General features: G+C 43.5%; 1 protein-coding gene across 3 annotated transcripts in view; it reads left to right on the plus strand.

Moving 5' to 3' along the window:
• Window positions 1-24,185, plus strand: part of kcnip3a (Kv channel interacting protein 3a, calsenilin) — a 216,513-nt gene that overhangs the window by 157,053 nt on the left and 35,275 nt on the right. Inside the window, exons 1-2 of one of the 3 annotated variants that reach the window (XM_060931236.1) lie at window positions 8,604-9,105; window positions 9,235-9,844. The exons of the other annotated variants lie outside the window; for them this stretch is intronic. Coding sequence (XP_060787219.1) covers window positions 9,742-9,844 — 103 coding nt within the window. The 5' untranslated portion in view covers window positions 8,604-9,105; window positions 9,235-9,741. Of the gene's footprint in view, window positions 1-8,603; window positions 9,106-9,234; window positions 9,845-24,185 lie in introns of those variants that run through there. 3 annotated transcript variants of the gene reach the window in all.

Raw genomic sequence — 24,185 nt, forward strand, 5'->3', positions numbered from 1 at the left:
AGTTGCTTAGACGTTACCCTGTAGTCCTTTGTGACCTCGCCGACTATTACATGCCTTGCTCTTGGAGTGATCTTTGTTGGTCGACCACTCCTGGGGACGGTAACAATGATCTTGAATTTCCTCCATTTGTACACAATCTGTCTGACTGTGGATTGGTGGAGTCCAAACTCTTTACAGATGGTTTTGTAACCTTTTCCAGCCTGATGAGCATCAACAACGCTTTTTCTGAGGTCCTCAGAAATCTTCTTTGTTTGTGCCATGATACACTTCCACAAACATGTGTTATGAAGATCAGACTTTGATAGATCCCTGTTCTTGAAATAAAACAGGGTGCCCACTCACACCTGACTGTCATCCCATTGATTGAAAACACCTGACTCTAATTTCACCTTCAAATTAACTGCTAATCCTAGAGGTTCACATACTTTTGCCACTCACAGATATGTAAGACTGGATCAGTTTCCTCAATAAACAAATGACCAAGTATAATATTTTCATCTCATTTGTTTAACTGGGTTCTCTTTATCTACTTTTAGGACTTGTGTGAAAATCTGATGTTTTAGGTTATATTTATGCAGAAATATAGAAAATTCTAAAGGGTTCACAAACTTTCAAGCACCACTGTATGTACATTATTGTTCAGTTTTGGGTAACCTTACCTTTTTTTATTTTATTTTGTATTATTATTATTATTATTATTTTACCTCTGACAGTTCAGCACCTACCTTTGTACCATTTCAAGCTATTCATTGGAGTTGAATGACTTGAATTGCAATAAATAACTGGAAAAATTGGGGTGTTTTAAAACTTTTGACCGGTAGTATATAGTTAGGATATAGTGTGAAACGCTGAGAAGGAAATGCAGTCTGAGGCAGAAGTGCACAAGTCTTGAGGCGGAGGTGCACAAGTCTTGAGGCGGTAGTGCACAAGTCTTGAGACAGAAGTGCACAAGTCTTGAGATGGAAGTGCACAAGTCTTGAGACAGATAGATAGATAACCTTTATTGTCATTCAGTATGCAACAAGTGTACACACAACAAAATGTCGTTGCAATTTGGGTCAGCACAGAATTAAATATAAAAGTATATTACAATATACAGCAGCAAAAATGTTATAAAGTGCAATAGTACAAAGTGACCTGTGGAATTAGGAATTGTTCAAGTATAAATGAAAGTTAGAGTTCAGTTTGATTTAGACTTTGGATTTGGAGTTCAGCAGTCTAATGACCTGGGGGGAAAAGCTATGATAGAACCTGGTGGTCCTACACTGAATGCTGGCCAGGAGGGAGAACAGTCCATAGTGAGGGTGTGAGGGGTCACTGATGATGTTTCTGGCTCAGGACATGCAGTGCTTAGGTGCGATATCCTGAATGGAGGGAAGAGAAGTCCCATTGATTTTCTCCGCTGCCCTCACCACTCTCCTCACATTCTTCCAGTCGGAGGCACTGCAGCCTCCACACCACACAGAGATGCAGCTGGTCAGGACGCTCTCTATGGTGCTTTTGTAGAATTTAGTGAGGATGGGCAGGGGCGGGTGGGCTCTCCTCATCCTACGCAGGAAACGCAGATGCTGCTGTGCCCTCTTGACCAGTGATGTGGTGTTCACAGACCAGGTGAGGTTGTCTCTGATGTGCAACCCCAGGAACTTTGTGCTATTGACCACCTCCACAGCCATGTTGTTGATGAGAAGTGGAGTGTGGCTGGGCTGGTTCTTCCTAAAGTCGACAATGATCTCTTTGGTTTTGTCCATGTTCAGGATCAGGTTGTTTTCTCTGCACCAGCCCACCAGCTGCTCCACCTCCTCTCTGTAGGCCAGGTCGTTGTCGTCCCTGATGAGGCCCACCACTGCTGTGTCATCCACAAACGTCACAATATGGTTACTGGCAGCCCTGGGGATGCAGTTGTATGTCATCAGAGTGAACAGCAGAGGGCTCAGGACACAGCTCTGAGGGGAGCCTGTGCTGAGGGTGATGACACTGGAGGTGTTCTGTCCGATCCACACTGACTGTGGTCTTTCAGTGAGGAAGTCTAGCAGCTAGTTGCACAGGGGGATGCTGAAGCCCAGGGGTCCCAGTTTGTTCACCAGATGCTGCGGAATGATAGTATTAAATGCTGAACTGAAGTCCAGGAACAGCATCCGCACACGAGTATTCTTCTCCTCCAGGTGTGCAAGGCTCAGGCGAAGAGCGGAGGAGATGGTGTTCTCAGTGGAGCGGTTTGGCCAGTAGGCAAACTGGAAGGGGTCGAACATGGGAGGGAGCCTGGAGGTGATGTGCTCCTTTACCAGTCTCTCAAAGCACTTCATTATAATGGGAGTGAGTGCAACAGGCCGGTAATCGCTGAGTGATGTGATTTGAGTTGATGGCACTGGGATGATGGTGGCAGTCTTGAAACATGATGGAACTTTGGCTTGATCCAGTGAGGTGTTGAAAATGCCCGTTAGAACATAAGCCAGCTGGTCTGCACACTCCCTGAGTACCTGACCAGGAATATTATCGGGGCCCGGGGCCTTCCGTGTGTTGACTCTCCTCAGAGTCCTCTGCACCTCAGCTGTATCAAGACAGAGTGCCTTTTGATCCTGATGGGGAACAGCTTTCAAGTTGGCTCTCGCTGTTCTCAGTGCCTTCTCGTTGCCAGACTTGAAGGCTGAGTTCCATGCCTTTAGCATTTTGCGTACTTCACAAGTCATCCAGGGTTTTTGGTTGGCCCGGGTGGTGATGTTTTTTATGTCACTGATGTCCTCCATGCATTTGTTGATGTAGGCTGACACAGACATGGCATACTCATCTATGTTGGTATGATCATTATAAGTGGCAGCTTCCTTGAACATGTCCCAGTCTGTGCATTCAAAATAGTCCTGTAGTGCCTCCATAGCCCCCTCAGACCACACCCTCACCTGCCTCACTGTAGGTTATCCCCTGATCAGCTCTGAATGCATCCTTCATGTTGGTGTAGGCCACGTCTAATGTGTTTGCTCCCCTGGTTGCACAATCCACATGCTGGTGAAAATGAGGGAGAACTGTCTTCATGTTGGCCTGGTTAAAATCCCCAGCCACAATGAAAAAGCCCTCAGTGTGAGCGGATTGCAACTCACTGATAGTCCGGTAGAGAACACTCATAGCCTCCTTTGTGTTAGCGCTGGGGGGCATGTGCACAGCAGTGATGGAAACTAAACTCCCTGGGCAGATAGAATGGTCTACAGTTTAGAATCAAAAACTCAATGTCCGGTGAGCAATGGCTTGAGACAAACTTAGTATTTTTACACCAATTGTTAGTGATATAGATATACAAACCACCCCCTCGGGATTTACCGCTTAGTGCGCAGCTCCTGTCAGCATGAAATGTAGCTAGCCCCTCGATGCTGTCCGGAATTGATGAGTTAAGCCATGTCTCTGTCAGAATTATTGTGCAGCAGTTCCTCATCTCTCATTTTGTTGTTAATTCCAGCTGCAGATGATCTATTTTGTTCTCCAGGGAGCGAACATTAGAGAGGAAGATGGATGGAAGCAGTGTTTTATAGGGGTTAGCTTTTAGCTTAGCTGTTAGCCCCCCCACCCCACCCCCGACAGCTGCACTTCCGCCTTCGGTCACACCACCTCCGCTTGCTCCTCCGTCGGCTTATACGGCTAGTCCACTGCACCGTAGGCCCCTGGGTCTTGCCAGCGTCACACTCCAAGGCTACGCAAACACTCCTGAGTAGTCATGTCTACAAAGCTGAAGTCACTGGAGGATTGTAATTCCAGCAAGTGCTGGTGACCATATACTAACTTATTGAGAGTATTGACTCTTACTGACATCCTAGGCAGCGTATTTTGATTGGAAAATCCGTAACTGTCGCGAGCCCATGCAGCCTAACAGGGCGCCACCATCTTGGGGAAATAAAATTACATTGCACAAGTACATTTCTTTTTTTGTCTTTTGTCTCAGACACAAGTCTGAGACAAAAGTGCAGAAGTCTGAGACAGAAATGCAAAAGTCTTGAGACAGAAGTGCAGAGGTCTTGAGAAAAAAGTGCAGAAGTCTGAGACAGAAGGACATAAGTTTGAGACAGAAGTGCAGAAATTTGAAACAGAAGGTTTCAAAGTTTTCACACAACATGGACATGGACATCTCTAAACTATACTCGATTTTTTGCAGTTGTGGACGCAGCTCAGAGCTATGCCTTCCTGGATCAGCGTATTACCACATGCTTAGTTTCACACATGTGCGGTCCACGCACAAAAGTCCATGTGAACACAAAATGTGGGTGCTGCAGGGACAGTTCACGTGGACTGTGCTGATGATCACACGTGTGGACAACGTCTACGGAAGTATACTTTTCTGTAGTTTTTGTATGCTAAGACATACCGTGATGTTTTCATGTCGCATCCAGAGGACTGGCCTCAGCCTGAAAATCTTATCTCATTATCTCTAGCCGCTTTATCCTGTTCTACAGGGTCGCAGGCAAGCTGGAGCCTATCCCAGCTGACTACGGGCGAAAGGCGGGGTACACCCTGGACAAGTCGCCAGGTCATCATAGGAGCCTGAAAATCGTTTATTAAAAAAACTAATTCCTCCTCGACTATATGAAAAATGGTATTGATACACACTGTACTTTTATCACCCCCAGCTTTGTAGCTTGAACCAGAAGAAGTCCAGGTCGACTTTTCAACTTTCTACACTTTTACATTATCGTCCTCAAGCCCTATCGATTAGCCGATGACCCAGGCTGCACTCACGGAATATCTTTACAGCTCCTTCTCTCCTTATTTTGATATAATTATGAGCAGAGCTTTATGAGACAGATGGATATGGCGTACCGGGGGATAAAGTGGTGCGTCAGCAGACGCTTGTCTCTTTAGCTGTGTTTAAGAGTTGCTGATAGCCTAATGGTCTTACTGGAACCCGTTCCCACCACTCAGCCCTACTTCCTGCTCGCTGTCAACTTTTCTGCCGACACCAGTCAGAAAGATAGAATTTGAAGGAACACTCCATAACAGGAGTGAGATTGTTAATTGTTAGTGTTAGAGCAGCTGATATGTATGAGGTCAGATTTATCTGAGGGAAAGGTTTCCGTTTAATGAGGGGGAACCCTGATAATGAAGCTCAATATCGAGGAAATCGATAAACCTTCTGAGGGCTATCACTGAGGCAGTTTGAGAGAGAGACAGAGAGAGAGAGAGATAGAGAAAGAGAGGGCAATACGGGGAGAGACAGCTTTTGATTTCACCTTCACTTAAAGCTGCCATTATGGCTGTATTGATCTTTTTATCTAACTGAATTATTATAGCACTCAAGGCCTCCTCCCTCTCTCTCCCTTCTCTCTCTCTCTCTCTCTCTCTCTCCCTCCCTCTCATTTACTTATTCATCATCTTTCTCATAATTTCTTCATTTTATCTCATCATTATCATCAGGCTTTCAGACGATATTTCAACACACATTTATGCTATGAAAGTCCTGCTCTCCAGGATAAATCGTTTGGTTTTTGGTGGAATCTGAATGCTTCAGATACTTTGAAGTTTATTTACTACCACTGGCTTTGCTCCATGACATGATAGAAGTGCAAAAGTCTGAGACAACAGTCAAAAAAAGAAACTACATAGAGATTGTGACTAAAGTCATGGTAATTTGCACTAGCTGTTACAAACCGGGATGTCTGGTCACCATACCCTGTAGTTCCGGAACGGTAAGAGATAGAGAATGACAGTGAGGAAAAGCTGCACCCTGCCGCCCTGAACAAAATTAAAAAAAAAAAACTGATTGAAAAAAATCATGAAAATTGACAGAGTTATAAGTGATTGAAAAAAATCCTGTTTTTCATTGATCATTCTGGATCAGTGATCCAGATCAGCACCAAAAGTTATAGCAATGTAATTCAGCCCAGAGGTATTCTTCATGTGAAATTTGGTGATGATTGGTTGAAAACTGAGGGAGAAATAGTGTCCTAAAAACATTAGGATAATAATAATAATAATAATAATAATAATAATAATAATAATAACTAGATAGAGACTGTGACTAAAATCACAGTGATTTGCCCTAGCCCTTACAAACCAGGACGTCTGGTCACCGTACCCTATAGATCCCGAACATTAAGAGATAGAGAATGATGCTTAGTGAGGAAAAAAGCCCGTTTTTCATGGATTGTTCTGGTTCGATGATCCAGATCAGCACCAAAAGTCATAGCAATGTAATTTAGCCCAGACATATTCTTCATGTGAAATTTGGTGATGATTGGTTGAAAACTGAGGGAGAAATAAGTGATTGAAAAAAGGCTGCTTTTCATGGATCATTCCAGTTCAGTGATCCAGATCAGCACCAAAAGTCATAGCAACGTAATTCAGCCCAGAGGTATTCTTCATGTGAAATTTGGTGAAGATTGGTTGAAAACCAAGGGAGAAATAGCGTCCTAAAAACATTAGGAGAAGAAGAAGAAGAAAGTAGAAAGATCCTGAGTGAGAGTAACAATCTGCACCAACACTGCTAGCGCAAATTAATAAGTATGGACCAACAAGAAGAGAAACATGAAAACAACAGGTAAAAAAACAGACTTTGTATCAAATGAATGGAAAGACTTCGCATCTAAAGTCTAAAGTCCTTCCCGCACCGTATGGCGCATTAGGCGGCGCCGATCTCCGTTTGTGTAGTCCTCGGCCCCTTGCCTATTACATAGCTAGGGTTACAGTGGGGGGCTGGTCCTCTGGTAACCATGAGAGTTTGACTCCTTACTCACATCTGTATTGCAGGGTGCCTTGCCAGACGGCAGTAGGTACCCTTTTTATGATGGTCTTTGGAAAGACTTCGCATCAAAAGAAATTGGTAGGTAAACATACACACCAAGTAACCAAGGGGAAAACACAGAGCAGGTGTACACACTGGGTAACAGACCAATGACAGGACGGGGTGGAGACAGCACTAAAGCCCTGGGTAGGATTAAATTGAAATGGGGTTCTGGGGTAATTACCCGTCTAATCATTTTTGTCCCTTCTGGATGCACATGTCTGTGATTTTCTCTGCCGTTGTCACCTCTTATTGGAAAATGAAGATTGCTCCTACTTGTCGTATTTAATTTTGTAGCGCATGTATCACTAACATTCCACCAGATATTAAACACCTCCCGAGTCACTAAAGCAAAAAATGGATGCATCTTTGATTATTGTTTGATTATTGTTCAGCGTCTTTGCTCTGCCCAGTGCCTCTTTGAACACTTGGACACCGTAGCGAGAATGGAGCATGATCATACTGTAGGACGAGATGATGCAAACCTCCGGGTTCATAGAAAACCCAACTTGCTAGAAGGTCATTCCTCCTGTGGTCATTTTATTGCTGTCCAGATATAAGAGACAAATGGATAGATATAGTAGTCATCTTTTTCAGTAATGTTTTGTTTACAAAAGTCCTCCTGGGGCGGCACGGTGGTGTAGTGGTTAGCGCTGTCGCCTCACAGCAAGAAGGTCCTGGGTTCGAGCCCCGGGGCCGGCGAGGGCCTTTCTGTGCGGAGTTTGCATGTTCTCCCCGTGTCCGCGTGGGTTTCCTCCGGGTGCTCCGGTTTCCCCCACAGTCCAAAAGACATGCAGGTTAGGTTAACTGGTGACTCTAAATTGACCGTAGGTGTGAATGTGAGTGTGAATGGTTGTCTGTGTCTATGTGTCAGCCCTGTGATGACCTGGCGACTTGTCCAGGGTGTACCCTGCCTTTCGCCCGTAGTCAGCTGGGATAGGCTCCAGCTTGCCTGCGACCCTGTAGAAGGATAAAGCGGCTAGAGATAATGAGATGAGATGAGATGAAGTCCTCCTGATTATTTCTTGGGAGTTGTCTTGAGCATCATTCCAGATAAATCATGTGTTGGACTTCCTCAAATTGGTGTTTATACAGATGAATTCCTGATAAGGTAGTCTCACTAATTACTAAATGCATGTTTGAAAGTGGTTGTTATCTCCTTATTTAGGATTTCTAGCATCACTCTGTTTTCCTCAGCCTGTTCAGTTCAGACCAGCAGAAGCAGCTGCCGTTTTTAGAGGGATTACTCACTGTCTCAGGTTTTCCCACAGAAGCCAAGTCCTGCATCGTGTTATTCGAGTCGCTATGATGAAAAACATGAGAAAGAAGCAAAGGGGGGAGAGGGGGACAATCCAGATGAGGTGTGTGGGTTGGCGAGATCAAGGCTGGGGGAGAACCATTGGGAAGGGAAGGGAAGGGAAGGGAAGGGGGTGGGGGGCGTCCCTGGAACCTGATCCCATCACTCAGGCTCAATTGGGGAATGTGACTTTCCTCCATGTCCCCAAACAGAGTGTGTGAGAGAGAGAGAGAGAGAGAGAGAGGTTGTGGTAAGGCCCCAAGGGTTGAAACTGATTCAGCAAGCCAGTCTGATAATGTATTAAACGGGTGGCGAGACAAAAAAAAAAGCAAGGGGTGGATGAAAGAAAGAAAGGATGGAATGGGTAGACGATGGAGAAAATGGGGAAAACAGTAGAACAGAGGATGGACAGAAAGATGACAGAAAACAGCAACAAGACCAAGAGGTCGACACAGAATAATTTCCAAAGGAGGCGGGGGGAAAGAGCGTGAAGTACGGGACGGGTTGAAAGAAGAGACAGAAGCCCCATAACTGCTGACAGGGTAGAAAAGCAAGAGAAGAGGAGTGCGGCTAACCTGATGGGAGAGCCCAAAGGAGGAGGAGGAGGAGGAGGAGAAGTCAAGCAATGTTCATACCTCCTTTATCTCTCTTTCATCCCTCATTTTCAAGTTGTGCAGCAGCCCAGACAGGAAGGAGGCATTTATCACATTTATCCTGCGCCATATCTTGAACAAACACCAAAGCGGAAGCAACACTGTGGGGACAAATAATCTGGATCTTACCAACAAGTTCTTTTGGCTCTACGCTTGGATGCAAACGTCTTTACCTCAGAGTTGCAGCATTGACATGAAGATCTTCGTTTGTCTTGAGGATGCTTGGTTCTGAGTTTTGCCCAATCTTCATGAGTTAAAAAAAAAATATGGACGAGTAGGAGGCTGATGAAGGACTCTGCAGCAATTTCTCCAAAATTGATCAACAGAGGCTCTGCAACTGCTTGGAGGACAGAGTGTGGCGTGGTTACATGATTTATGATTTGTATCTGGATTAACAGGTGATCAAGTTAATACTCCAGCAAGGTTCCTGCTTTCATTTAAAATTGTGATGTTGAATAATGATCAATATTTTGAACCTGTGAGCTGACCAAGCTTGTTCAATCCAGGTCTTCTGTTCTTTTCTCTAGCTGTTTGGACCTTCTTGTGAAAGTTCTTATCTGCAGCTACGTGTTTTGGAGACCAGTGCAGTGGGATCGCGAATCTGTCAGCGGCACAGTTTAAAAAGACTCTTGCCTGTTGTTGACACTTGCAAATAACATCTGTGGTGCATGATGGCTTTCACACGTCTGGACTGTGTAAAAGCGCAGCAATCCGCGCCTTTATTTATGCTCGCCTGCTCTCAGGAGGAATGACCTAACATGGAAACGCTGACTTCTCTGCTCATCAGCAAAATAAATGAAGTCGGAACGGACGCGTCATTTTTTTCTTTTTTCGTGCGCAAGTTTACTCGGCTGACATTTTCTCATAAATATCTCCCACTTCCTCTGTTTTCATCCAAATGAAACTCCTTTGAAGCAATCGGAGTGCTTCAGTGCCAAGTATCATGACCCTTGCTGGTGCGCACTAGCTCGATTCCTTCCCTTTCAGCCAAAGCCTTCCTTTTCACAAAGAGGGCCCCTAAAATCCTGTCAGTCATGAGTATCCAGGGTATGGAACTCTTTGCCATAGCAGTGGTTATTATTCTCTTCGTGGCCGTCCTTAAGCAGTTTGGCATCCTGGAGCCCATGTCTCTGGAAGGTAAGGAGCACAGCTGGAGCCGTATATCACACTCGAAGGCAGGCGTTGACTTGATCAAGCGCTGGCGTGTGTGTTTATGACAGCTAGGCACTCGGATAATTTCACATTACACTTCGCAGGTGTGACAGAGGAATTTGTAGTGGCTCAGATGGCAAATAAGGGATGAAATAGAAGCTGCGGCTCGCTGTGACAAATGAGGTCGTCCTGAACGTTAATAATGTACAGAAATATTGCTCTTTAGCTCTATAGGTTAGCATTTGATATATTTGCTCATCTTTATTTGAGTTGTTTGGAGTTGCATTGACAGTTCCTCAAGGCGGATTTGAGTTGAGTTGTGGTCAAAATTCAGAGATGAGCCTTCTGGAGGGTGGGCCTTTCATCACCTTTGAGATTTACGCGACTGGTCAGATTCCCATCACGGCTCGATTCTTAGATTGTTTTCTTAGCAGGGCCGTCTTTTGGAAAGGGCAATGTACAGACGCAGCTGTACCTTTATTTGGCAACAAATTCCAATAATTTGTTATAAAGGTACAATGTTTGACGTTCAAAGAAGTGCATCATGGTATCATTTATTCATTATGCACTGAAAATGTTTTGCTTTATTCAATTTGGGGGGGGGGGGGACCTGTAAAGCTTTATGTCGAAGCCTGACCCAAAGGGTTTCCCTGTCAGAAAGGGTTCCTCTTTAGGAACCTAAGAACCATTGACTAGCCAAGCTTTGATTCTTTGCATGGTTATCGGTTCTAGCGTTCTAAAACATTTCTACTCTGTCGTTTTTGTGAACGGGATTGGGAATCCTTTCATTCTACATAGACATTTTAAAGGTTCCTCCAAGAGATACAGAGATACAACTGGATATTTTTTTCTTCCTAAGATTGTAGCCTGGTCAACAATTCTACCATTCTGCATAACTGCGAATGTTTTGTTTACTGTTCTGTAACGTTCCTGAGAAATTTTCTTGCAGTTTTAGACGACAAATACGGTCATTGATTAGATTTGAGCTTGAATTTGTTTTTTTCTTTTTGTGTGTGATACTAGCTTTGATCATGAATACAGCTACGGCAACTCACTTGCCTGCAGAGATAGAACGTTAACACATTTAAAATAGCTTCATATGACTGCTGCATGGTCAGAAATGAAAGTTTGGAGGATGTAAATGTATCATGTGATGTCAGCGTTGATATCCATCTCTGCACCACGTTCAATTCTGGTGAATTGAAGTGAAGAAAAAAGGGTTCTTGGATAAACAGCTATAAAGGTTTCTGCTTCGAACCCTTTCTGATATAGAAACACTCTGTTTTAAGGTTCTACATAGGATTCTAAGGGTTTCCCCAGTGGGACAACCAAAGAGCCTTTAAGGCTTCTTTATTAAGGCGTTGTTATCACCACCGAAACATGAATAAGCTTCTAATGGCTGTAACGGTTGCTCATTATGAGATGCAGATGGAAAAAAAGAAATGATAATGATGCAAACATGAGGAGGGTTTAATAATGAATGGAGCTCGATGATTTTATATTTGTGTATAAGAAACTTAAAATTTAGTTTAAAAGTTTGCACTAATGTTTCTGGGGGAAATAGGAAAAACTAGAAAAGAAAATTTAAAAAACAGGTCCAAGTGGTTAAAAAAAAAACAAATAAGACAACAGCAAAAAATAATCAATAGAAAAATACGAGAGCTCGCTGATGAGGATGAAAATGATGTAAATCAAAAAGAGATCTGAACCATGGGAGATTCTGGAGCGAGACAGTGACGGCGCTCTGTGATACCCTCATTACAACAGCAGCTGAGGGCAAATCTTTGTCATCTCCGAGACTTGGAGAATGGATGCCATGATGTATTGAAGCTGTACTGGTGGCTTGTGGTGGTCTGACACTTTCTTAACATGCTTTATGTTGGGTTTTGTTTTTATTTGTTGTCCTGGAAGACAGAATTTGGCATTAGGGATAAAGGAATATAAGCAAAGGAAACCTAACACAAAACCTAAAGTGATTTTGTTCTAAGGGTAGGGGTTGGGCGATATGATTAATAAAGATTATATCATGACTCGTAAAAAGGCATTTCTAAGCTTTATAATATAATATAATACATACAGGACACTTTTTCGATGGAATAAAAATGTGTTCTGTTTCCTTCTAGCGGATTTCATTCATTTGGTTTGATAGCATGCAATATTGTTAGCGTATTGCTTATCCTACGTGTATTACGTCACTCAAAATTCATCTCATCTCATTATCTCTAGCCGCTTTATCCTTCTACAGGGTCGCAGGCAAGCTGGAGCCTATCCCAGCTGACTACGGGCGAAAGGCGGGGTACACCCTGGACAAGTCGCCAGGTCATCACAGGGCTGACACATAGATAACCATTCATACTCACATTCACACCTACGGTCAATTTAGAGTCACCAGTTAACCTAACCTGCATGTCTTTGGACTGTGGGGGAAACCGGAGCACCCGGAGGAAACCCACGCGGACACGGGGAGAACATGCAAACTCTGCACAGAAAGGCCCTCGCCGGCCCCGGGGCTCGAACCCAGGACCTTCTTGCTGTGAGGCGACAGCGCTAACCACTACACCACCGTGCCGCCCTCACTCAAAATTATTATTATAATACATAAATACATAATAAAATAAGCGTTGAATATGGCTTATGATATTGCATGGTTGTCAAGACAACATGATGTCACACGTAGGAGATGTAAAACTTCCGTGCTTGTAAACAAACATGGTCGCCAGGTTTGCTTCATTAAATACAGAAGGTTTTGAGAGAATTTTGAAAAAGAAAGATGCGTTGAACACCTGAAAGGAATGTATAATAATAATAATAATAATAATAATAATAATAATAACAACAAGGGTTGACAGGCAAAACAAACCTCGCCTGGTAGCACTTATGATGATATCGCGAAGGAAGATATCGCGAAAAAACAATTTTGACCTTTTTGGTGACCTTGACCTTGATTTTGACCTTGTGTGCGAACATACTTGGCCAATAAACATGGTTCTGATTCTCTGCTGCTCTCAACCAATCAGAACACACCGTACTGCTGTCAGCCAATCAGAACACACCGTACTGCGCGATTGTTACACTCTTACATTCTTATAGCATGATGACATAGTGGCTACCGCCTCTATATAAAGCAGTAGTCACAAAAACCTTGACCTTGACCGGATGACCCCCACATTGTTGGAGGCTCTTTTTAAGGCCAATGCCCATCTATCCTGAAAGTTTTATGAAGATTGGTCCAGCTGTTTTTCCATAAAATCATTAACAAAAACACAAACAAACAAACCCCACCGAAAACAATACCTCGCCCCCTGGTGGACTCCGTCCCGGGCGAGGTAATAATGTTGGCTGGGTTTTTTTCGTGGTCTATCAGATATATTCCATTCAGCTACTCATCTTCGACTCGTTCAATATCATGCTAGCTGAATGGAATATATCTGATAGACCATGGAAAAAAGCCAGCCAACATTATTTAAATATAATAGAATATATAGGGGGCAGCACAGTGGTGTAGTGGTTAGCGATGCCGCCTCACAGCAAGAAGGTCCGGGTTCGAGCCCCGTGGCCGGCGAGGGCCTTTCTGTGCGGAGTTTGCATGTTCTCCCCGTGTCCGCGTGGGTTTCCTCCGGGTGCTCCGGTTTCCCCCACAGTCCAAAGACATGCAGGTTAGGTTAACTGGTGACTCTAAATTGAGCGTAGGTGTGAATGTGAGTGTGAATGGTTGTCTGTGTCTATGTGTCAGCCCTGTGATGACCTGGCGACTTGTCCAGGGTGTACCCCGCCTTTCGCCCGTAGTCAGCTGGGATAGGCTCCAGCTTGCCTGCGACCCTGTAGAAGGATAAAGCGGCTAGAGATAATGAGATGAGGGGATATATCAGTGATATCTCAGAAAAAACATATTTGCCACATAACTGAATGCAGCATTGCTATCATACCATCATATTGCCCAGCCTTGTCTAAGAGTGCACAAACTTTTGCACTCACCTGTCAGGTCTTTTGTATTTTATTTCTTTTTTTGACAGATTTCACACAGATGATTCAATAGGTCATAGATATACATTGTTCTGCGCTTGACGGCTATTCAGTCCGAGTGTGTTTATACCTGACCCGTGAGGAATACGGGGTAAAAGGTCGTCCGTGTTTGCTTGTCCACATGTCTGGCGTTGAGATCACGCTGCCTTACTAATGCTATGCGCTATTCATAGCACTGCGGTCAGGTGTAGCACGGACGTGCCGGCGTTAGAGGTATTATGGGTTTATTATACGCGCTCATATTAAATATCATAGTGCATTTAGTCTTATAAAGTATCCATGAGAGTCTCTGAGTCTATATTATTAGCGCGCCCGAACACCCGAGTGTCTCCACCCACCTTCCTCTGAGATATTTCAGTTGCTTTTCATGTAGCATTTTGCCTCCCTTTTCTCAAGCCCAAAAACAAGTCTAGCATTACTCTTCATCCATTATGCATGTTGTATTGAGTGGGCTTATTTTACTGCCACCTAAATATGGGGTTTCAGAAGGGCATTGTCCATTCCCCAAAATACCCACACACACACACACACACACACACACACACACACCCCACACACACACACACACACATCCCATCCTTAACCACACCCATAAAACATTTCACACTCCCCTAAAGCCTTTACATTTCCGATAGTCCAGTCCCTTAGTGGGTATCCACAGCCTGTAATCATCCCAAAAACTATCGATCCATCTGCAGTGTGTTGCTCTTAGGGCTCCCACTCCCTCCGTAATGGTAGCACGGGTTCTCACGTTTCATACACAAGTGCTCCTGTTGGAACTGTGCTGCAGAAAGTTTGAGGAGGAAAAAAAAAACACACTCATGAACACAACACTGAATCATCAACACTTTCATGCTTCAGTGGTGAATGACATTTGTTTGGTATTATAACCTTTATAATAGATTTCCTGTCTGTGGTTTAAAGTGTAAGTGTGTGTGTTTTAAGTAGTGGTTACTGAGGTCCCCAGATGTTTAGTGGGAACTAAAGTGCTGACTGTACCTGGTTTAAAAAACAAAGGTCAAGTGTATATATCAGAGAACACACCAGGTGTGTATATGTACAGTATATGTAGCAGGGCTTTGAACCAGAATTTTTTCCTATTGGTTCGTTCCGAACAGAAACGGAATTTTAACGTTTCCGGTTTTGGGTTCCACCATTAAATAGACGTTCCCGAACCGGTTAGAACAAAAAAAATTTGTTCCCGGAACGGTTAATTACGTTCCCTGTCAGCGGTTTAACAAATGGCTATAAAGTTATGTCTCTGTCTCATCCAGCTTAAGCCAAATGTAGGCTAATTCTATTACAACCTTCATTAAATAAGACAAGAAATAATTCAAAACAATTATTATTTCAAATGTTGGCGATTTGGATTCTCAGTATGTCTTCCCATCTACACAAACAGAAAAAGTGCCAAAAATGAAAGGAAATTTGTTTAGTGTGTTACCAAAGGCTAGTCAGGCCCTATAGAGGGCTACCGCATGACGTCACCGCGCCGCGAGATTTTGTTAGGCGCCATATTGGAAGACCAAGTACACATCTATGCAAGTACATACATACATAAAACAAACTACACCTGAAATGTAGCCAGGGCCGGTTCTGCCCTAATCTGGACCCGGGTGCAACATCGCGCAACCCCCCCCCCCCCCCCCCCCCCCCCAAAAAAAAAAAAAACACCAGTCTAAATCAGGACAACCATCACATAAGTATAACTATAAGCATTTTATATCAACTATTTTAACTAAATGGGCTATAATAAATAAGCCTGCAGGCAGCCACGGCGGGCTGCCTCAGAAAAGTAACCATTCAATGACGCAACTGAAAGCCTGCAGCCACGGCAGGCTGCCTCAGAAAAGTAACCATTTGTCCTACCTTAAAACTCGTTTTGCATTTTCTGCCTCCTTTTTTGTATTTTCGACCCTCCGTTTATTTTCTTTCCTTTTCTGAAAACCCGATTTGTGTCCAGACATTTTGTTCTGCTACCAACGAACTAACTCGTCAGGTCTCGTCTCTCGAGCCCGCGATGAAAGGGAAGGAAAGGGAAGGGCAACAACTGATACATTTTTACAAACAGCCAATAGGGAGGTTGCAATGTTCAGGCTCTTCTTTGCTCAGACACTCAGTAATGGAGACGTGATAGTAGTCCACCTTCCCGCTCTCTCCATTCAGTCAGCGAACATCACACAGGAAGTGAACCCCAGCGGGTCATAGAAACTTGCGCAGGAGAAGAATGGCTTTTTTATTTGTAGGCTACGGAAACTTTGAGGAACGAAATAAAAACCGGTATTAACCGGTTACCATTATTTTTAATAAGCGTTTCTGTTCCGGAACATAAAAAATAATAAAGTTTCTGGTTTCGTTTCTGTTCCATGTGAAATAGAAAAAGTTCCCGGTTTTCGTTTTCGTTCCTTGAACCGGTTCAAAGCCCTGATATGTAGACGTACATGTTGTGGATTAGAATTATTGTTGTAGAAATGTCCTGTGGGTTGCTTTGCGGCCTTCGTTTGGCTGCTTGGCACAAACAGGAAGGCAGCTGAGATGTGTAGTGTAAATACAGCAGAGATTTCTGCCGTCACGCAGCCCTGAGTGACCCACGCTTCTCTTCTGGATCAGATTCACGCTTACTTCTTCTTCTTTTGGCTGCTCCCTATTAGGGGTTGCCACAGCAGATCTTTCGTCTCCGTTGCTCCCTGTCTTCCACATCCTTCTCAACCACACCTGCCACTTTCATGTCCTCTCTCACCACATCCATGTATCTCCTCTTTGGTCTTCCTTGTTTTCGTTTGCCTGGCAGCTCCATCCTCAACATTCTCCTTCCAACATGCTCTGCATCTCTTCTCAGGATGTGCCCGTACCATCTCAGTCTCATCTCTCTTAGCTTAATTCCCAAGCTCTCCACATGTGCTGTCCCTCTGATGCGCTTGTTCCTTATCCTGTCCAACCTTGTCACTCCCATCGCAAACCTTAACATCCTCAACTCCGCCACCTCCAACTTTGCCTCCTGTCTCTTCATTAAGGGTACGGTCTCCAATCCATACATCACAGGTGGTCTCACTACTGTCTTATGCATCTTACCTTTCACTTTTGCTGGGACTTTCCTATCAGAAATGACTCCCGAAATCCTTCTCCAACTGCTTCCTGATCTTAAATAAGCATGAGGGTTATGAAGGATAGTTTAGGTAATGAATGTTTACTAAACTACTAAACACAACTTTTACATTACACGGAAAGGCATGGTTTATTTGAATATATTTTCAATAAAAATGACACGCCCTTCATGATGAAACTATGGAAACAATCATACACCGATCAGCTGTAACATTATGACCACTGACAGGTGAAGAAGTGAATAACAGTGATTATTTCATTACAGTGAAGCCTGTCAAGGGGTGGGATATATTAGGCAGCAAGAGAGCAGTCAGTTCTTGAAGTTGATGTGTTGGAAGCAGGAAAAATGGGCAAGCGTAAGGATCTGGGAGGCTTTAACAAGGGCCAAATTGTGATGGGGAGATGACTGGGTCTGAGCATCTCCAAAATGGCACATCTTGTGGGGTGTTCCCGGTATACAGTGGTTAGTACTGAACAAAAGTGGTCCAAGGATCCAAAGGACAACCGGTGAACCAGTGACAGGGTCATGGGTGTCGAAGGCTCATTGATTGGCATGGGGCATGAAGGCGAGCCCATATGGTCCAATCCAGAAGAACAGAAGAGCTACTGTAGCACAAACTGCTGAAAAAGTTAATGCTGACATCTTTGTGTTTTTGCCAGCATTAACTTTTTCAGCAGTTTGTGCTACAGTAGCTCTTCTGTTCTTCTGGATTGGACCATATGGGCTAGCCTTCATGCCCCATGCCAATCAATGAGCCTTCGACACCCATGACCCTGTCACCGGTTCACCGGTTGTCCTTCCCTGGACCACTTTTGTTCGGTACTAACCACTGCATACCGGGAACACCCCAGATGTACCATTTTGGAGATGCTGAGACCCAGTCATCTCCCCATCACAATTTGGCCCCTGTCAAAGCCTCTCAGATCCTTACGCCTGCCTATTTTTCCTGCTTCCAACACATCAACTTCAAGAACTGATTGTTCTCTTGCTGCCTAATATATCCCACCCCTTGGCAAGGGCCATTGTAATTAGATAATCGATGTTATTCACTTCTTCACCCGTCAGTGGTCATAATGTTATGGCTGATTGGTGTATTTGAGAAAAGGTACATATAGTATAGCTTTACAGAATTACTCTGAAAGGTAAATTAAAGGTACAAGAATGGTCCACTACATTCACATTAGCATGTTAACAGGCATAGAGACAGGAAAAGACTAGCAGCGATGTGGCAATCAGAGACCATGGTATGTTGACGAAATTCACTGACTTGTAGTGATGACAGGTGAAATAACCATTGGCGACCCAACCGAATTAAACTAATCTCAACTTTGATTTGGTGGCGACACGATTAAGGTGACTACCAATGGGAGCAAAAGATACTGTTGACTGACAGATGATGCCAACGCTGACTTATCAATAAATATACAAGAGGGATACCTAGGCAACCAGAGTCTAGAGCATCCACTAGCGACCAAATATCATGGGCGATGAACGAACCGCTTTATATGTGGATGGACCTTTAGAGATGCAAACAACAGGTGCAAAAGATGTACTCTTGAAGGTACCACCAGACTCACAAAGAAAGGTAGTGCTGTTGTCAAGACCACCTAAACCGAGACCAAGTAATGACCAAGACCAAAGTATCTTGAGCCCAAGTCAAGACCAAGACCAAAGTGTATTGAGAGCAAGACTTTAAGGGGTTGAGACCAAGTCAAGACCAAGACCAAGGCAAGGCGAGACCAAGTCAAGACCAGAACCAGACCAGTGTGTGTGAAGGGGTGGGGTGGCAGCCATTAACAAAAAGAAAATTTTCATATTAGCGATGGGTCATGTTATTGGTCGCATTTGAAACAGGAAGTTTTACATCCAATCACAGTAACGATGTTAACAAATAAATCAGACAATACGCAGGCAATTTAGTGAAATCCCTACAGTTGTGGTCTTGACTGGTCTTGAAATAAAATCCTGAGTCCTCTATATCCGAGACCGAGACAAGACCGAGTAAAAATGCGCTCGATTCCGGAACGAGACCGAGACCTTCAAAAAGTGGTCTTGAGACCAATCTCGAATACTACAACACTACAGCTTAATACTTTTTTTGGGCTGCAGACAGCACTTCAGTTTTGCACAAGGTCTATCTCAGTGCCGGATTTTGTTTGAAAGGGGATTATTTTTAAATCTTTCTCCAGTAAACATGTAAAGCCAGAGATGCCGTGTTATGCTCTGCTCTGGTTGTTCCATCACATATTTTTCTTGTGGCTGAATCTCAGATACAGTGCGCTGCCTGGCGTGTACAAGAAACACAGGTCTTGTATTGTTTTCGAAGTAAAAATTTCCAATCGTTGTCATGTAATGTAATGTAATCTCCCACTGAGCACCTGTTTTAAATACAGTACGTTAACGAGACCGTCATTGACGGCGTAGCTCACTCCGGCCCTGTCTAGTCCAGAAGGAACAATCTAAAGTGGGCCACCTTTTTCAATAAATGTTTAAAAAAAGCCCGATGTCTTAATTCCAACCTGAGCACAAAAATAGAGGTCTGTTGGTTTCTAAGCGTTTAATGAGGTAAATTCACCACTTTGGGTTTACACAGAACAACTTACTGCCATAAAAAGATATACGTTATCTCTCTTTTTCTTCGCTCCACTGCTGTTGAGATCTCACACCGTCATCTTTGTTGAAAATTTCAGATGCTCTCAGGTGGTCATGTGATTCACTGCAAGCACTCTGATTGGATGATCTTAATAGTAAAAAGTTGCCCAAAACAATCAAAATCGTTCAGATAGAAATGATGTTGCCCCAATTTCAGTGCGAACGTGTCGAAGCGTCATTGCCCGGTAACATTTCCCAAAAAGTTACCCTGTGTATTATCACCTTTAAACACACAGACACTAGAGACTCCTTCCATAAATGTTCCATAAACTCTACATTCCCTAACAGAAAATTTCACCCTGCATCAACAATGATGTGATTTTTTTTCTTTGTTAAATAACGCCGAATATGGCGGCGCTCCAAGCCAACACTAAAGCCAACACATTTCCCTTTGCGTCATTTTTCATACTTGATTTCTGTGTTGTGTTTCAACAATTTTGTTGTAAGGCCCAACTTTGATGCAAAATAACAACGAGACCGTGGATGACGGTGTAGCTCACTCCGGCCCCGTCTAGTCCCTCTGAGTTACATGTTGATCCTGGGATTGAGATGCTGGCCTCTTCTGCCCCTCGGACCTGCTTGATCCATCCTGGTGCCCTGTGTCTGGTCGGAGTTTTATCGCCCCACTCCTGTGAAGGACGGCCCCATGAGGACAGTTGAGGGTTATACCTGTTAAAACTGTTAATATTATAGTCAGGCTGTCTGTTGTTGCCCAAATGAGGATGGGTTCCCTTTTGAGTCTGGTTCCTCTCGAGGTTTCTTCCTCATGTCGTCTGAGGGAGTTTTTCCTTGCCACCGTCACCACAGGCTTGCTCATTGGGGATAGATTAGGGATAAAATTAGCTCATGTTTTAAGTCATTCAAATTCTGTAAAGCTGCTTTGCGACAATGTTTATTGTTAAAAGCGCTGTACAAATAAACTTGATTTGATTTTGATTTGATTTGATCTAAAGTGGGCCACCTTCTTTGCGCAATAAATGTTGCATGCTATATACACTATATACAGTGGGGCAAAAAATTATTTAGTCAGTCACCAATTGTGCAAGTTCTCCCACTTAAAAAGATGAGAGAGGCCTGTAATTTTCATCATAGGTACACTTCAACTATGAGAGACAGAATGAGAAAAAAAAATCCAGAAAATCACATTGTCTGATTTTTAAAGAATTTATTTGCAAATTATGGTGGAAAATAAGTATTTGGTCAATAACAAAAGTTCATCTCAATACTTTGTTATATACCCTTTGTTGGCAATGACAGAGGTCAAACGTTTTCTGTAAGGCTTCACAGGGTTTTCACACACTGTTGCTGGTATTTTGGCCCATTCCTCCATGCAGATCTCCTCTAGAGCAGTGATGTTTTGGGGCTGTCGCTGGGCAACACGGACTTTCAACTCCCTCCAAAGATTTTCTATGGGGTTGAGATCTGGAGACTGGCTAGGTCACTCCAGGACCTTGAAATGCTTCTTACGAAGCCACTCCTTCGTTACCCGGGTGGTGTGTTTGGGATCATTGTCATGCTGAAAGACCCAGCCACGTTTCATCTTCAATGCCCTTGCTGATGGAAGGAGGTTTTCACTCAAAATCTCACGATACATGGCCCCATTCATTCTTTCCTTTACACGGATCAGTCGTCCTGGTCCCTTTGCAGAAAAACAGCCCCAAAGCATGATGTTTCCACCCCCATGCTTCACAGTAGGTATGGTGTTCTTTGGATGCAACTCAGCATTCTTTCTCCTCCAAACACGACAAGTTGAGTTTTTACCAAAAAGTTCTATTTTGGTTTCATCTGACCATATGACATTCTCCCAATCCTCTTCTGGATCATCCGAATGCTAGCAAACTTCAGATGGGCCTGGACATGTACTGGCTTAAGCAGGGGGACACGTCTGGCACTGCAGGATTTGAGTCCCTTGCGGCGTAGTGTGTTACTGATGGTAACCTTTGTTACTTTGGTCCCAGCTCTCTGCAGGTCATTCACTAGGTCCCCCCGTGTGGTTCTGGGATTTTTGCTCACCATTCTTGTGATCATTTTGACCCCACGGGGTGAGATCTTGCGTGGAGCCCCAAATCGAGGGAGATTATCAGTGGTCTTGTATGTCTTCCATTTTCTAATAATTGCTCCCACAGTTGATTTCTTCACACCAAGCTGCTTACCTATTGCAGATTCAGTCTTCCCAGCCTGGTGCAGGTCTACAATTTTGTTTCTGGTGTCCTTTGACAGCTCTTTGGTCTTGGCCATAGTGGAGTTTGGAGTGTGACTGTTTGAGGTTGTGGACAGGTGTCTTTTATACTGATAACGAGTTCAAACAGGTGCCATTAATACAGGTAACGAGTGGAGGACAGAGGAGCCTCTTAAAGAAGAAGTTACAGGTCTGTGAGAGCCAGAAATCTTGCTTGTTTGTAGGTGACCAAATACTTATTTTACCGAGGAATTTACCAATTAATTCATTAAAAATCCTACAATGTGATTTCCTGGATTCTTTCCTCCCATTCTGTCTCTCATAGTTGAAGTGTGCCTATGATGAAAATTACAGGCCTCTCTCATCTTTTTAAGTGGGAGAACTTGCACAATTGGTGGCTGACTAAATACTTTTTTGCCCCACTGTACAAGCTATATATATAGAAGCGATATCCACCCTAGGAATACTGACCTATTTACCAGAAAGAATCCAAAACGGTGAGGAATTGACTGAGAAGAAGCGATTTTTGTTGAAGCTTCATTAGTCCATAACTTCATTAATAATTGTAATTATTAGAAGTTATATGCACCCTAGGTTCCCCTACCTTCATGCCAGAAAGAATCAAAATCGGTGAAGAATTGAGGGAGAAGAAGTGATTTGTGTGGAAACTGCTCATTAGGGATTGATTAATTACTCCATATCTTCATTATTAATTGCAGTTATGCAAATTTGGGTAGAAGCTATTATATGCACCCCAGGCAAACCGACCTTCCTGCCAAAAAGAATAAAAATTAGTGAAGAATTGAGAGAGAAGAAGCGATTTTCGTGAAATGTGGACGACGGATGCCGGATGGACGACACACGACGGCATAAACTCATCACCTGTCGGCCAGATGAACTAATAATAATGTGAGTCGTTTAATTGCGAGGCAGGGGTTTCGAAGTGATCACCCTGTGCTTTATACGGTCACTTTTTTCTGACAGTGTATGAGAGAAAGGAGATACGTGTGCTTATTTGAACATGATTACTACGTATGACGTCATTGTATTGAGTGTAGTTCCTCATGTGTTCCATTAGAGGGAAATCATCACACTGGTTTTGGGATTCTTGCAGCTCTGACTGATCTCAGACTGATTCATCAGGTGAAAAGTCTTTCAACTTGGGGATTGGATTTAAAATGGAAGCCATTAACAGGGAAGGATAAGTGGTGGTTAGAGGGGGTTCGTGTGTGTGTGTGTGTGTGTCGAGAACTAGCAGAGCTGTTAACAGAATGATGAACAGTAATGAACAGGCTCCAGTGACGTCTTCACTTTAATAAAGCCATGAGGAGGAGAGAAAAAGAGACCAGTCTAAGAGACATAGATACTGTAAGTGCACTGCAATACGAAATAATAAAGTTAAATTGATCTAATATTTCCTATTATATGATTACAGTAAACCAGATATATAATTAATATTATATCGTCTAGACCTTTTCTTGGTGTGTGTTCTATTGTCATATATACAGTGTGTATATATAAAAATCTTTTATTAAATTTAGCACAGGGCGGCACGGTGGTGTAGTGGTTAGCGCTGTCGCCTCACAGCAAGAAGGTCCTGGGTTCGAGCCCCGGGGCCGGCGAAGGCCTTTCTGTGTGGAGTTTGCATGTTCTCCCCGTGTCCGCGTGGGTTTCCTCCGGGTGCTCCGGTTTCCCCCACAGTCCAAAGACATGCAGGTTCGGTTAACTGGTGACTCTAAATTGAGCGTAGGTGTGAATGTGAGTGTGAATGGTTGTCTGTGTTTATGTGTCAGCCCTGTGATGACCTGGCGACTTGTCCAGGGTGTACCCCGCCTTTCGCCCGTAGTCAGCTGGGATAGGCTCCAGCTTGCCTGCGACCCTGTAGAAGGATAAAGCGGCTAGAGATAATGAGATGAGATGAGAATTTAGCACAATTATCTGAACAAGACTGTTTCAAGCTTGAAATGTCTACAAATGATCTTACAATTGGTTTATTTATTGGCTAATTTTATAATCAGAAATACTAGGTAAATTTTACAATATTCAATATCATTTCACTTTTTTTGCAATGAAGAGGAGCAAAGGTGTTTTATTTTTATTTTTTGTGACCTCCACCAAAGAGGTTATATTTTTGGTGTGGTTTGCCTGTCTGTCTGTCTCTCTGTTGATCTTGAATCAGGATTGCACAAAACCTACCAGCCCAATTTCCATGAAACTTTTGGAAAGGTGTAGCATGGGCCAAGGAAGAAACCATTACATTTTGGTATTGGTCCAAGTCACGGGACAGATCCATGAATTTCATTTCACTTTCACTAACGTTGAGAGATACAACATTTGGCCTTGCTGGAAGTCTGCGCGCAACAATG

The sequence above is a fragment of the Neoarius graeffei genome, chromosome 10 (genome assembly GCF_027579695.1).
Source record: "Neoarius graeffei isolate fNeoGra1 chromosome 10, fNeoGra1.pri, whole genome shotgun sequence".
Classification (NCBI taxonomy): Eukaryota; Metazoa; Chordata; class Actinopteri; order Siluriformes; family Ariidae; genus Neoarius; species Neoarius graeffei.